Genomic DNA, 14,480 nt, shown 5'->3' with positions numbered 1-14,480 from the left:
TCTGTACCTGACAGGGTCATACAGGCTCTCCTCCCTAATACAGAGGAAACATCTAAAATACATTAATGGCACATCATCAAGAATCCTACAACACTGGTCCAGAGTCTCTTTCTTCATACTTAAAAGGTTTTCCCACTTCTTGTTATGTGTGCATCAGTAAACCGGAGCATCAAGATCGAAAGCAGAAGCATAGTGCATCAGTGAATTAAGGATTAGTGTCAAACTGAAAATACCAAGTAACTACCTAGTTGAGCAATGAGGGAACATTGATTTCATTTACATCAACCAGATGTCAGCAGAAACCGGTTACACCAAGATTTTTTTTTTTAAATGTACACCTAAACTATTGCTTTCCCAGTCTTACTCCATATGAGTTTACACTAACATGGCTGTCAGACTTGACTGTGAACAGTATTACCATCTTCGCCATTCTTTATTTTATCTCTTCAGGGTGCTGGAAGTTTCTCTTTGCTGACTTCCCTTTGAATATGTGTCTACATAGTCAAAAGATAAAAGAATTATGGTTAGAAATCCAGGTTGAAGTCAAATAACAACCTAAACTGTCAAAAATATGGAGGATCTATATGCAAGTGCATGTAGCTCACTGGCCTAAAGGACGGAGTTAGACAGTCATTGCGCAAGAAATTCAAGCACAGATGTACACACACACACTTATATTTTACGAGGAACCAGATTAAGATACCACAATGTGTTGAGCATCAAGACATCTTCTGACTTCCTTCATAAATCTTGACGTCAAACAAGGTAGGGTAGGGTGATCTCCTGGACTAGTTTCGATCGCCTGGATGGGTCGGAGAGGAATTTTCCCAGATTTTTTCTCCCTAAATTGGCCTGGGTTTTTCATCTGGTTTTTGCCTCTCCCAGGAGATCACATGGCTCCGGTTAGGGTGGGGTGTCGCAGTTGTGAGAGACAGACTGGTTTGGACTGGATGCTCTTTGCCTTTACGTCATTGTTCATCGGTTTGTGTGTAACTTTTAGGGCTGCTAGCCAAGGGCCATGCAGCACTTTGTCGGCCGGCGTGGACACGATGGGCCGAATTGGCCTCCTTCTGCACTATAGGTTTCTATGGCCCCAAGTTTCCACATGATTTGCTCCTGATTTTTAGGAGCAATTGGTGTAGAACGGAGTATCTTAGAAATCGGAATTCTCGTCATTTAGTTTGCTCCAGTTCTAGTCAGTTAGAACAGTTTCACTTTGGAACAGAATTTTTTTTTTTCAAAAGGGGGCGCGCGTCCGGCCACTTACGCCTGTTTTCAAAGTTTCGTCAGTGAAAACTTACTCCAAACCAACTTAGAATGGAGTAAGTGAAGATTTTTGTACGCTCGAAAAAATCTTGTCTGCACTTTAGAAAATCAGGCGTAGGTTACAAATCAGGCATCGGGAATGGTGGGGGGGGGGGGGGGAGGGCGTTAAAGGGAAGTTTACAACATTAAACACTTCAGTTTTACAAATAAAGAGCCATCATCAATAATAAATGACAAATACATCAATAAATCAACCAATAAATCAATCAAAAAAAATTAAGAAATAATTTTTTTTTTAAATCAAGAAATAAAACATTTTCTACTTACCGACTGCAGCACCGGGAGCCCTCCAACAGCGTGCTGGGATGCCCCCCCCCCCGCTCCAGTGTGTGTCTATCTCTCTCTCTGTCTGTGTCTCTCATTTTCTGTCTGTAAGTGTCTGTGTTTCTGACAGCGAGGGGAGGGGGGGGGGGGGGGGGGAGAAAGGAGGCTGAACGGGCCGGGCCTGAGACTTCGGGCAGGGCCCGTCCCCAGCACCAGATTTACAGGTAGGTGGCGTTGGGTCGGGTCGGGTCGGGGGGGATGGTGGGAGGTCGGAAGGTCGGTTCGGTTCGGTTGGGGGGATGGAGAGAGGGAGGTCAGGTCGGGGAGAGCGAGGTCAGGTCGAATCCAGTCCGGGGGCGGGGGCTGCGGGGGGTGGGGGGAGCGGGAGCAGGAGTCGGGTCGGGAGGAAGCAGGAGCTGGCCGTGGGAGGAGCCTTATTCACACAGCCCCAGTGAGGTCATTCGGCCAGGGCTAGGGGCTGCGTGCTTCGGGCCCCTCCCACACAGTTTCAGGCGCCTGGAGCTACTGCACTTGCACGCGCATGTGCAGAGGTCCCGGCACTGTTTTCAGCGCAGGGACCTGGCTCCGCCCCCTACAGCTCCTGCTGCGCTGCGCCGAGGGCCAGAGTACCTGCAGGGAGGTGGAGAATATGGAGGGTTTTTTTAGGCGCACTTTGTGGCGCGAAAAACAGGCGTCCAGGTCGGGACTGCGCCGTTCTAGGCGCGGCTCAAGACTTGGGCCCATTGTTTTTAAGAAGCGAATGGGGGCCACTTCCTACTGGTCTTCCCAACTTGAAAAGATTGAAGGCTGTAATTGTAGAGAGCTTGGAGGCTTCAGTTGCGCAATTAGTGCCCGAATATTACAATGTATACCCATTATATTCCTAAAACCATAAAGTGGAAACCTCAATCACTTGCTACATATAGATGGGAAGATTTTCTTGATGCCAAGATTGAAGTCACAACTTAAGATCAAATAGCAAGCTAGCATTGCCTGTGATCATGTATGAAGAACAGTTACTTGGCAAGATGCCAGAGGACTGCCAACACCTGTGGAAGCACACCCAGCAAAAAAAATTGCCTTCAGGAGAGTGGGAGAAAGAATCAAGAGAACAAAGAGACCTTCACTTAAAAGTCTGTCAATAATCCAACCATCCGTGAAGGTTGACGGTGAACTTCCTGATAAAACCATGCATTTAAGAGTGTAGAACAACTAGATGAGGAAGAGTTGAATGTCAAATGGTATACAGTTTTAACACTGATGACCAAAAACTCCAAAAGATATTTCTGGATCCAAAGACATTGAACGGAATCTCTTTAAAAGGATCATTCCCTTGGTGAAGAACACAAATGTCCGTGAGTATTCGGAGACTGTATTACACAATAACAGAAAATCCAGAGAACATGCAAGTAGAAGGAAAAATGTGCAGACAGCCTAAATTTCATGCTGTACTAGTTTGATGTTTTAACACTCTGCCATATATAGATGTTAGGTTCAAAACCTTAGTACCAGGCTAGATCTGTAATTTCCCATCTTCGAGAACTACAAAATATTACATTTTTAAACTTTCCTGCACTAAAATTGTCTTCTTTTAAATGATACACAAGAGCAAAAGAAATATTTTCAAGAGAAGAGTGCAGTAAGAGTACCAGATGAAGCTCGGTGACCCCAAGTGTTTGCATTCCGATTTGAACTGCAGACCTGCCTCTGAAGTCTTGTTCCCGATGAGTGGACTTGCAGTGAGCAAACTCATCCTGTTTTAAATCATCACTTTCCAAGACTACAATCCTTCACCAATGGACCCTTTGGAGAGATGGAAGCAAGCTTCACAACCTTTGAAATGCACTGAACATATCTGATGCTGCAAAACCTACGCCAACAAGCAATATTCAGTACCTGGTTTAACTCTACCACAGTACAATTTGCTTTCAACAAAGATGACAGTAAGGTGCTCCGTAACCGAGTGAAAGCTGAAGCTTCTTCAACCAAATCAAAACAGACACGTTGAAAAGTCGGAATCAGCAAATAAGCAAGAGCAGACACCAAGCGACACCAGTTTCAGCAAGCTGGACAACAGCGGAGAAGCATTTGGAGGAGAATGATGTGGTTGACCATGTTGACAAAGAGTTTGAGGAGGAATAATGGACCACTGTCATAAAGAATGTGGCCATTTTGCTGCTATAGGAGAGATGAAAACCTGATTGGAGGGGGGAGAGAGAGATAGAATAATGGGAGAGAAAATACAAAAAGAAACGAAAGGAGAGCAGGGTACAAATAAAATGAGAACGAGAGAAATCAAGGAAAACAAGGGGGCTACTAATGAGAGGGAATACATTAGAGAAATTAAAGAGCTTGAGAGTGAACAAAGAGAGAAGAACAAGTGATAGCAGAAGCAAACCAAAAAGAAAAAAGGGAAACGAAAAGAGCGAGCACATTCACGCACAAACACGAAAGGAAAAGGAGAGTAAAAACTAGAGTATAAAAGAGGGAAATAAGTCAGTGGGAGAAACAAGCAAGAGAGCAAGAGCAAGAGAAAACAAACGAGCGAGCAAGAACATAATGGAGAAAAAGAACTGAGGATTGGTGTGGCTGTACCATTTAATGGATATGAATTATTCAAAACAGAAATAAAATGATCTGACTACAACATAGGGTGAAACAACATCAAACAGAACAGCAGACCATGTGTCAGCACTCCAATGTGCTAGGCCACTCGAGTGGTACCAGTGTTCTAGAATTTCAGCATGGCTAATGTGGAAGGTAGTAGCAGAAGCATGGCACTTTCCCCAATGGATTATAAAAGACAAAGCTCAAGTTACTACAAGCCAATCTTACACATCCCCTGGCAACTTGACTCATGTGAAGTACTGACAAAGGCCTTTGAGCAGGTCTTATGCCCACCCTCCTAACCAGAGAATGTGTGGACAGGAGGTGAAGAGAAGGAAAGAGAAAAATAAATGAAAAAGCTAAGATAATATAAAACATTTGTAGACGGCCTCAGATATAAAAATCCTAAAGACACAAACAAATTCTCTTTCATGAAGAAAACCGTAACAAACTACAAATGACAGCATATTTTGCTGTTTTGGTAGTCTATAATGTTTGCACCGATCCAAACTTCAATGCCTAAAAAAGAAAATTTCCATACTTGAAGCTTTCAAATCATGGGGACATTAAAATGTAAAAACTTAAGTATAAAGTACATGACCATTAATAACCAAATACTTACTGCAACCGTAAGAACTCATTTCTGCTGTACATAACTTATATAATAGCAAGATTATAAAAAGAGTCAGGCAATGTTCAAAGTGTAGCTCAGTTGAATTTTTAAAAATATATATACAGTTTAGTCCGATGAGGTGTGTTATGCAGTTTTTATTCAGACATTCATATTCAAAGTTGTAAAATGCAAGGTCTCCCAGTAAACTGTCCACACTTCTGGATGAGGACCAACATTCATGAACTCACTAGAGAACTTACTTCAAAACTGTGAGTTCATGATATTAAAAACATTTAACTGTGAAAGTATTTTGAAAATATGTGGATGAAGGATTTCTATACATTGTTGAAAACTTGTATTGAAATTTGGTCAAATGTTAGTTTTCCCCTTAATTTTCTCAGTTTCTATTATCAATTTACTCTTAACATCAATCTCCTAAACTTGGAGGAAACCCTGTACATACTCAAAAGTCAACACTCATTTCATTTGAGATTAATTGTCTATGGGCTCAAACATTTACAGCTGCTGCTAGTCATTCCGTTTCTTTGAGGTATTCATCCTCTTAACTCAGGCTCTACGTTTGAAGAACTTATTTGAACACAGCACCGGCTTAAAATTAACCCAAGTTAAAACCTAAGCTATGTTGAACAATTCTTATACAAACATTTATTCAGATACTCCAAAAATTACAATATAATACTGCTTTCTGCTGTGCTAAAAACAGTTCCTTGGATTATTTTCCACACGGTTTACAAAATAACTTGCAGAGTGATTACTTGTCATACAGTTGAACAATTCTTAACCATATTCATCCTCAGTAACCTACTCTAATTCATCCTAAGTAACCTACTCTAAATTTGTCATAAATAAATGTTGAAATCATACCAAGGCTATTTCAAAAACCAAGATGATGCCAATCTAGAACATGAACCCCAATGTAGATTCTTAATGTGCCAATTCATATCATGGTTATAAATCTTATTGGCCAGTTGCATTAAATATTTGTAGAAACAAGTTTTGTTTTCAATCATAAGACTCTTCATATTTGAGAAAAATGCATGTAAGGCCTTTGAATCAATACTAGGTTGCACAAACACAACACTATATAAATCTCAAACAATGGATTTGTCCACAGGTTTAACAAGTCTGTGGTCAAATTTACTGTAAAATTCATGCTCATTAGATACAATATTTTCTGAACATCTGCTAATAGGCAAGGGCCTCAGAAAGGCACGCTAGAGTTTAATATCATTTTTGTTTTTAAATGGATTTTTGTTAAAATATGTACTTTATTATTCCATCTGAATATAGTATGCAGCTCATCCCTAACTCCCCTTGTAGGCTCAGTTTGTGTTTGTTGGAGATTATTTCATTGCAGATGCAGCCATTTTGTGGACCAAGCTGCTGGCAGATATGTGGGGCTGCCATTTGCAGGCACAAGCTAACAATGCTGCATGAGCTCTACCACCGTACAGTTCAATCCAAAAGTACACTAAGCAAAACATCAAATCAGTTACAGCTCACCTCTGGCATAAATATGGAAAGCAAAGCACCAATATACAGTGAAAAGTAATTTTAAAATACTCAGAAGTAAAAAAAAAAAGTGATTTACAAAAATATCTCAACAATGGCTTCTGGCATCAGTAGGAGGCATCAAATCAATTCCTTTTCGATATTTTATTCTATGATTAGAAAAAAGATCTTGGCTTGGTGTTAAAAAAAGTATAGTATACAAAAACAGCCCCTCCACAATGAGATGTTGTACTGCATATACCACTGAATACAGCTCAATATGGTTCATGTCTGATGATCTCAAAGAAATTAAGGCATTTGTCTCATTAATAAAATGCAGCAATGAGCCAATACCCTGTACTACAAACTAAACAATCTCAAATCGAGTTAAACGTTTAAGTAGTCTTTGGTGGACAATCTTCTACTTACAGAAGCTGTAATAAACATATTGAAATCGAAAACAGTAAAATGTTATTCACTGCTGCTCCAGATACGGTTATTAAATCACCTAATACAGGTACACATCCCATATTAATGCATATATAGTCTATACGGTGACAAAAGCTGTTTCAAGCACAGCTTTTGACAGTACTGGTAGTTTCTTATTCATTGATAATCTAGAGATATTTTGGGTTTAAACATATATGCACATCATCTCAGACACCAATGGTTGCTGTGGTATACAATAAGACAGTTACACAAACAAAGTATAATTACACAACATGCTAGATGGTACAGGGCTAAAGTTTAACTAGTAGTGATCAAAGCATTGAGACAACAAAGCCACAACCAACATGACCACGTTTACAAACTAGAGATGACCACAACCAAGACCAAGTAACCATTGTGAAAGATTTTAACTAAAATCAAGCTTCTTTTTTACAGTTTGAAAACATTTCCGCAGAACCTTTCAATGATGCTAGTGTACAACTCTAGTAAAGTCAAATTTCAGTGATGTAGAGATTTCACCGAAATATGTGTCCTGCCAAAATCAACTTGACTCCCAATATAAATTGATTATTTCTTTGTAAAAAGGCAGAATGTTACCAACTCACCCAAGATTCAGTTTAAAATTCTTAATCTTACTATAAAAAGCAAGCAATTTTACCAACAGTACTGGGAGATACAAAGATTGAGACTGCCCAACTTGCATGACAGTGCAACTTGATAGATTAAAAACACATTAGAGTCCTTTACCAATCCATCTTTCATTCTGACAATTTAGCTTTTACAGATATATCTTTTGTATTTATAATAAAGAATCTGAAAATGCTGTCCTTCGGCTAAGTTTGCTTCTTTACCAATTTTGCAATATAGTAATAATCATGGTCCATCTCTGATCCAGCTAATTACTGTAAAAATAATTTAAAATAATCAACATGCTGATACACAATATAGTAAATTGTTACTCAACTCGGCAAAAACAGTTGCATGTTGTTTCCTCACCATCAAAAATGCTTCCAGTCTTTGGCCAACACCCCATTAAGTGACAGTGCATACATTCGTGAGAAGAACGAATAATTTACTTTTCTTAGAACAAGCTATTAGTCAAAATATAATTTTGGATCATGCCTTAATCCACTGCAACCAGCTGTCACATTGTGCAGTTTCTAGCTAACACTTTAGATTCATTTTAGAACTATTGGCAAATTTGTTTGAGCAACACTGGGTAAATGAACTTCTTCTTAAAGGATAAGGTACTGGTAGAAAGAAACAGCTCACTTAACCAATTTCAATAAGCTCTACGATGCTGGCAAATTGTAAGAATCCAAATTGGTAAGAGGCAACATAAAAAGCATATATATATAGCACTTATACTATACGCATGCTGTAGTAATCTGAAAATCTCAACAGCATTACGTGTTCAAGTTGAACAAAGTACACCATAAGACTTAATAGACTGTGTTGAATCAACAGTAGCAGACACAAAGGCTGGCATTGTCCCATTTCAATACTCATCCTATAAGTTACCAGATGAAGACATCTAAAACTCACGAGAACATTGCAGGGAATGTAGGTGAGGTTTTCAGAAAGAAAGATGTGCAAATTATTCATTTAATGAAGGATACTTTTATAGCTGTTGGTTTGATCTGCTCAACTCAATACAGTAAACAAGTCATCTCTTCTACTCCCCCTATAGGTTCAGTTACAGCATTCTGAGCATGCTCATTGGATACAAATTCACTGCAGATTCAGCCATTTCATGGTCCAAGCTGCTGGCAGACATGAAGGCCTGCCATTTGGAGACTAATCCACTGTACTATTTTAAATCTTTAAAAAAAACACTCAATTTATTTTTTATGATACTGAATTTGACATAAATCCAAAACATTTCAGAGTGTATTTTTTTTTACACTGATTGAAAATCTATAGTTAAAACAAAGATCTTAACATATTCTGCCATTTTGTAAATTTGCACAACACCACTTACACATAACAAAATTTGAAATGCAACATTGTCTGCAGGTCTCTAGCCCTACCAAGATAAGCAATGTTAATTCACTGTTAAAAATCATCTGGTATCGTGTGCAAATCCATTTTTTTTAAATGAAGGATGCTGCATCAGCTTTTGATACAGTCCGTATGCAGATTGGATGTCATCAACAGCTAACAGTAAAATGCAAGCACCTTTAAACACAACAATGTAAATTATTCCTTTACAATTTTAGTTCATCTTTATAGAAAAGGCTAACAACATAAACACCAAGTAGTCAGAAGTAGGTTATTAACAGTTCATACCAATATGACAATTTTGGGGGAAAAGTTGAAATAGTTACAGAATCCCTAAATGTCACCAGGGTTTTGTTCCAAGTCGCTTCAAATTCTGGATATGGATTTGAAGTACAGTAAAAAAAATCATGCTTTATCTCAAACTGCCTTAACCCATTTTTCTGAATTCCTTACTTCATAAGGTTCAATTGCAAAAGATTAGAAATGATCAGTAATTAAACCAAAACAATGGTCACACAGTTCTTCATTTGGTTGAGATAAACTAATTGAAATACACAGATGTTGACTAAATCACTCAAAACAACTGTGATTCTGAGGGGGGGGGCAGGGTAACATCCAATTCTTCATCAGTTAAACTCATGGCTAAATTTTGTCCATCGCACATTATCAGTTTAAAAGGCATACTGTACTCACCTTCAGTAAGATCTTAATGTTAAGTTCTAAATTCAAGTAATTCAAAAAAATAATTGTAGGTGTCACTGTGTGCATTTGGAGGACCATTTATATATCCCAGAGTAATGGAAAAGTCAACTCTAATTTTCGCCCAAACAATTAGAACATAACTGAGACAACATTGACCATGCCACTGATGGTATGCAGTTCATGAAAACTGTTTACCGGAATTACAATACTATAGGAACAGGAATAAAAATACACCAATTGTTCAGCTTTAAAAAATAAACATCCCTGATACATTGCTGGTATGAATGACTAAAAGACATTGAGTCTGTGTTACTGTCCAAATTATGTCAACTGATCCTAAAATGCTGCAAGATATCATTTAAACTGACTTGGTTTTCATCACTAACACCAATTATGATGATAGCTACAGCAGTAAATAACCAACATCATTGGTTTGGTAGATTCCCATTTTTATAAAGTAGAGGTCATCAGCCAAAAACCAACAGAAATGGAGATGCAACAGCACTTTCACTTCAATATGATCTTTACCCTATGTAAACATCAAAGATGAAACTTTTACAATAAATTAAAGCACTTTTTTGTACACTTACAGCTACAAATTTTGTTGAGATTGGATGCATTCTGACTATTTACCCTACATTGTAAAGACTTGGACATACGTGTTGATTCGAGAAAAATTATAAAGCAAACATGGATAAGAAGCATCAATTTTTAAAAAATAGGCTTTAAAGAACCTGAACTTTAATACAAAGAGCAGGAAGTAACAAAAAAAAAAGTAGCAAATTCTATATGAAAAACAGGCCTGTCTGACCTAACTGAAATGACAGTTTGGTCACCATATAAAGTGGAAACCCCTGGTCTGGTCTCAAAATGCAACACCATACTGTAAGGGCCCTCTACATTAGGCTGATTAATGACAGGAGAAAGTGAGATTCTGAAGGAAAGATTTCAACATGCACAGGAATACAAATTGGTAAATGGAAAAGGTTAATCGAGGCAAGGATACCAAATGTCCAGCACTAGACATTGCAAACACTTCCCACTTTCAAATTTAAAACTACTGTAAATTTAGTGGAATTGAGCAAGGTGATTCAATACTGAAGACCATCCATTTACAACAAGCAAGCAGACAAACCAACGTTAACATGTCATGATCAAGTTCAAGTAAAATTTATTTTGACATTCATATGCAGCAAGACAATGAGTTGGTTTTAACAGCTCAAGCAGAATTGAGAACTCGATAGTGCAGATCACAATAAATCTTGAACCAATTTACTGTACCACCAGATTATAATAACCAAATTGAGACATCCCAAAAGAAAGCTCATCTCCTTAATAGTGTGCACAACCCAACCAAAAAAAAATCGTTTTTTTCCATCTACTAAAATTGGAGGAAGCAGCATAGCTTTTTTTTTAAACTCTTTTTTTTTGCAAAATATCAATGGCCACAGTGTAAACAAAAGAAACTGCTAACATGCAAGAAGTGCAGAAATGCATATACTATGTAAAAGACCACCTTTCCAACGTGTAAGAGCTCAACTTCGAAGAGGCTTCTGTTGACCATTGGGAAAGGTGTCCATCCATCCTCCATACTCTGCTTTCCCCCCCACCCCCCCTCCTCTCTCCACCAAAAAAAATAAAAATCACTTTTCTTTTGAACTGTCGAGTGCAGACTCGCACCTTAAACGCCCGGAGATTTTTGTTTTAAAATATAATAACGCACAAAAAAAAATGCTCTCTCTCACTCTCTCACACACACACGTTTCCCAACCGCCTGGCCAAACAAAAAATCTTGTGGAGAAGCCTCGGCGTTGGAGCGAGGCTTGCGTTCCGTCTAGTCACCCGGGAACCAGCCTGACGGCTGCGCCTGCCATCCACGCACGCTGGCGACACATACGTTATGCAGGCTGCGGGGCCCGGCAGGCTCCCGGGCACTCTGGTCAGCAGGCCAGCCCCCCCCTCCTCCTCCTCCTCATCCCGCCTCCCTCGGCTCCCTTTTTTTTACACACAAAGCGCCAACTTTTAATTAAAAAAAACCCCGAGAATCCGCCGGCTGGTATTTTAGAGTCGCAGCCTCCGCCGAGAAGGTAATGCCCCTCTCCCTCCCCCGCGGTGGTGTTTTTTTGAGGCCGGGGTTGAGGGGCGGGGGAGGGGGGAGGGGAGGGTAAAGTGTGCGAGGGAAAAGTTGCTCGTTACCTCAGGATCCGGCGAAGCCATGGCTCAGGCTCAGCTCGCCGTGACGCAGCGCCGGCCGCGTGACGTCATCGCCTCTCGGAGACAGTGGGCTCTCTCTCTATGTCTGTGTGTATGATGGAGCAGCCCTCCAGTGTGTGTGCTGAGTGTATTTGTGTAATCCTCCCTCCCCTTCCCCAACACTTGACTACAACATGCACATTTTTTAAACATGCACAATTAAAAAAAAACATTTGTACAATTTTTGTTTAAACATGCACAATTGGTTTTAAATATGCACAATTTTTTTCACATTTTTTTTAACTTGCAGTTTTTTTAAGATGCACATTTTTTAAGCTTGCACAATTTTTTTTAAACATGTACGATTTTTTTAAACATGGACAATATTTTTAAACGTGCACAATTATTTTTAAACATGCACAATGTTTTAAAAATATGCACAAGTTTTCTTTCAACATGCGCAATTTTTTATCAACACGCACATTTTTAAAACATGCACAATTTCTTTTAAAGTGGCACAATCTTTTAAAACATGCACATTTAAAAAAAACTTGCATTTTTTAAAAACTTGCACATTTTTTTAAAACATGCACAACTTTTTTAAAATACACAATATTTTTAAACATGCACATTTTTTTTATAAGCATGCACCTTTTTAAACATAAGAACATAAGAAATAGGAACAGGAGTAGGCCATACGGCCCCTCGGGCCTGCTCCGCCATTCAATAAGATCATGGCTGATCTGATCATGGACTCAGCGCTACTTCCCTGCATATATCTTAAACATGCACAATTTCTTTTACAAGTGCAATTTTTTTTTAAACAGGGACTTTTTAAAATAAATATGCACCATTTTTAGACATGCACATTTTTTAAGCATGCACAATTTCTTTTAAACTTGCACTTTTTTTAAAACGTGCACATTTTTTAAACATGAATATTTTGTAAAAACATGCACAACTTTTTTTAAACGTGCACAACTTTTTTTAAACGTGCAGTTTTCATTAAACATGCACCATTTTTTTTATAAACATGCATCTTTTAAACATACACAACTTTTTTTAAACTTGCACTATTTTTTTTAAAACATGCACCTTTTTTAAATGCACAATTTTTTAAACGTGCACAATTTTACTTTAAAAATGCAAATTTTTAGCAATTATGCAAGCAAATCAACATGAAACATCCTCTACAACAATGCCAAATACTGAGGATGCTGGAAATTTGAAATAAAAACAGAAAATGCTGGAAATACTCAGCAGGTCCGGCAGCATCTGTTGAGAGAAACAGAGTTAACGTTTCAGGTCGATGACCTTTCGTCAGAACATCCTCTTCTTCCCCCAGCCACAGTCATTGTATGTATGCCTGCTCAAAAACTGCACACAATTCCATTCAAACATAATTTTAAAAATAATTATAATATAGTTCCATATTTTTAATTTTACATGTATATATGCGATGATTGGCTGATCTTTGTCACTATTCTCCAAATGGCTTTAGACTTAGAAAACTAACAAAGGATACTCTGAGAACTGAAATTTTGAAAAATTATCAAACCTTTTTAAAAATGCAACCTAGAATAGGCGAACGATTTAGTTCATCTATAACTAATCTATTAGCTCTCCAAGCTAAAAATCGTGCGTCTTCCCAACACTGAAGCTGTATGTTGGAAAGGTAAATGATATGAAAAGTCAGAGGTGCTACATGAATATTGTATAAGATCATATGCGTCTGTCTGGTTTGCCTATTAATTGGAGTCTGAGCAGTTCAGCGCCCAGAGCCTGGATTACATTTGTCAAAGGCAAACTTTTTGCATTCGAAGTTGTATGAAGACCGTTTGAATTACTGATTTTTAAAAAATATTTCAAAATAATGAATTCAATAGTTCCACTTGGAGTCACAATCACGTGTCTATCACGCAATCCAAATATTAATTTGGTGCAGGACATTGAAATTGCTTGGGTAACAGAACATTTACGTGAATAAAATCATTTAAAATTGCCAATAGTAATAATTGCCTAATGTAAGATCTGCACAACTCGCTGTCCAAGAATGTTGTGGAACCACGAAGCTTAAAAAAGGAAAGCCAGTGAGACTGTTACCTGTCAACTCACTGGAAAATGAGTATTGTCCTCCGAAACCACAATAATCTTTATTTACCACACAGTATATTATATCCGCACCAGTTGTACACTGCCAGTATTTGACATTAACATGACATTAAATAAACCTGATTATAAAACAAATCTTTGGAAAATGTGAGCTTGTAGTTCTGCAGCCACAATAAATATGCGATTAATAACAAATCTAGTAACGGGCCGCTCATTCGTATCAGCTGCCTACTGAATAAATTAAACATTTTTATAAATAAAGTACTCCTTTCAGTACAGTACCATGGAATCACAAAGTGTCTGTAAAGGAAACAATGGTGTGTGCAGTGGTGAAAGCAAGACACTGAAATAACAATAGCGAAGGCCAATCGTCTACTTTAGATGTGGGATAACAAAGGTTTTTTTTAAAGTACACGCTTTTTTCACGGTTAACCTATTGTAGATTTTGTCTGATGAAGAAGAGTCTTCGATGTTTTACATCAATGTGAAATGCACACCAACACAGACACCAACTGGCAGCTGTATAATCACTAGCCTAATGGTGGATCTGATGCAGTGTAATAAAAACCCCTCGGATCCTTGGCCTGGGCGATGGAGAAAGGAGAAAGATTCAAAGGGAAGTTTGTAATTTGGGTTCGTTCTGCAAAAAGCCCAAACGACCTGAACACAAATTCCACAACCTTTTTTTTAATGTTTTCCA

At 38.3% G+C, this 14,480-nt stretch overlaps 1 protein-coding gene across 7 annotated transcripts in view; it reads right to left on the bottom strand.

Annotated features, from left to right (window-relative positions):
* The window catches only part of LOC139232504 (histone-lysine N-methyltransferase EHMT1-like), a 159,542-nt gene extending 147,830 nt beyond the window's left edge, over positions 1 to 11,712 (bottom strand). The window contains exons 1-2 of one of the 7 annotated variants that reach the window (XM_070862819.1): positions 11,672 to 11,689; positions 419 to 494 (exon numbers count right to left, since the gene is read on the bottom strand). In XM_070862819.1, coding sequence (XP_070718920.1) covers positions 419 to 430 — 12 coding nt within the window. In that variant the 5' untranslated portion in view covers positions 431 to 494; positions 11,672 to 11,689. Of the gene's footprint in view, positions 1 to 418; positions 495 to 3,239; positions 3,288 to 10,991; positions 11,399 to 11,671 lie in introns of those variants that run through there. The other 6 variants (XM_070862818.1, XM_070862817.1, XM_070862814.1 and 3 more) reach the window with 6 other exon arrangements.
* Positions 11,713 to 14,480: the final 2,768 nt, after the last annotated feature.

This window comes from Pristiophorus japonicus, chromosome 20, assembly GCF_044704955.1.
Source record: "Pristiophorus japonicus isolate sPriJap1 chromosome 20, sPriJap1.hap1, whole genome shotgun sequence".
NCBI lineage: Eukaryota > Metazoa > Chordata > Chondrichthyes > Pristiophoridae > Pristiophorus > Pristiophorus japonicus.
This window is presented reverse-complemented; position numbering and strand designations above follow the sequence as displayed.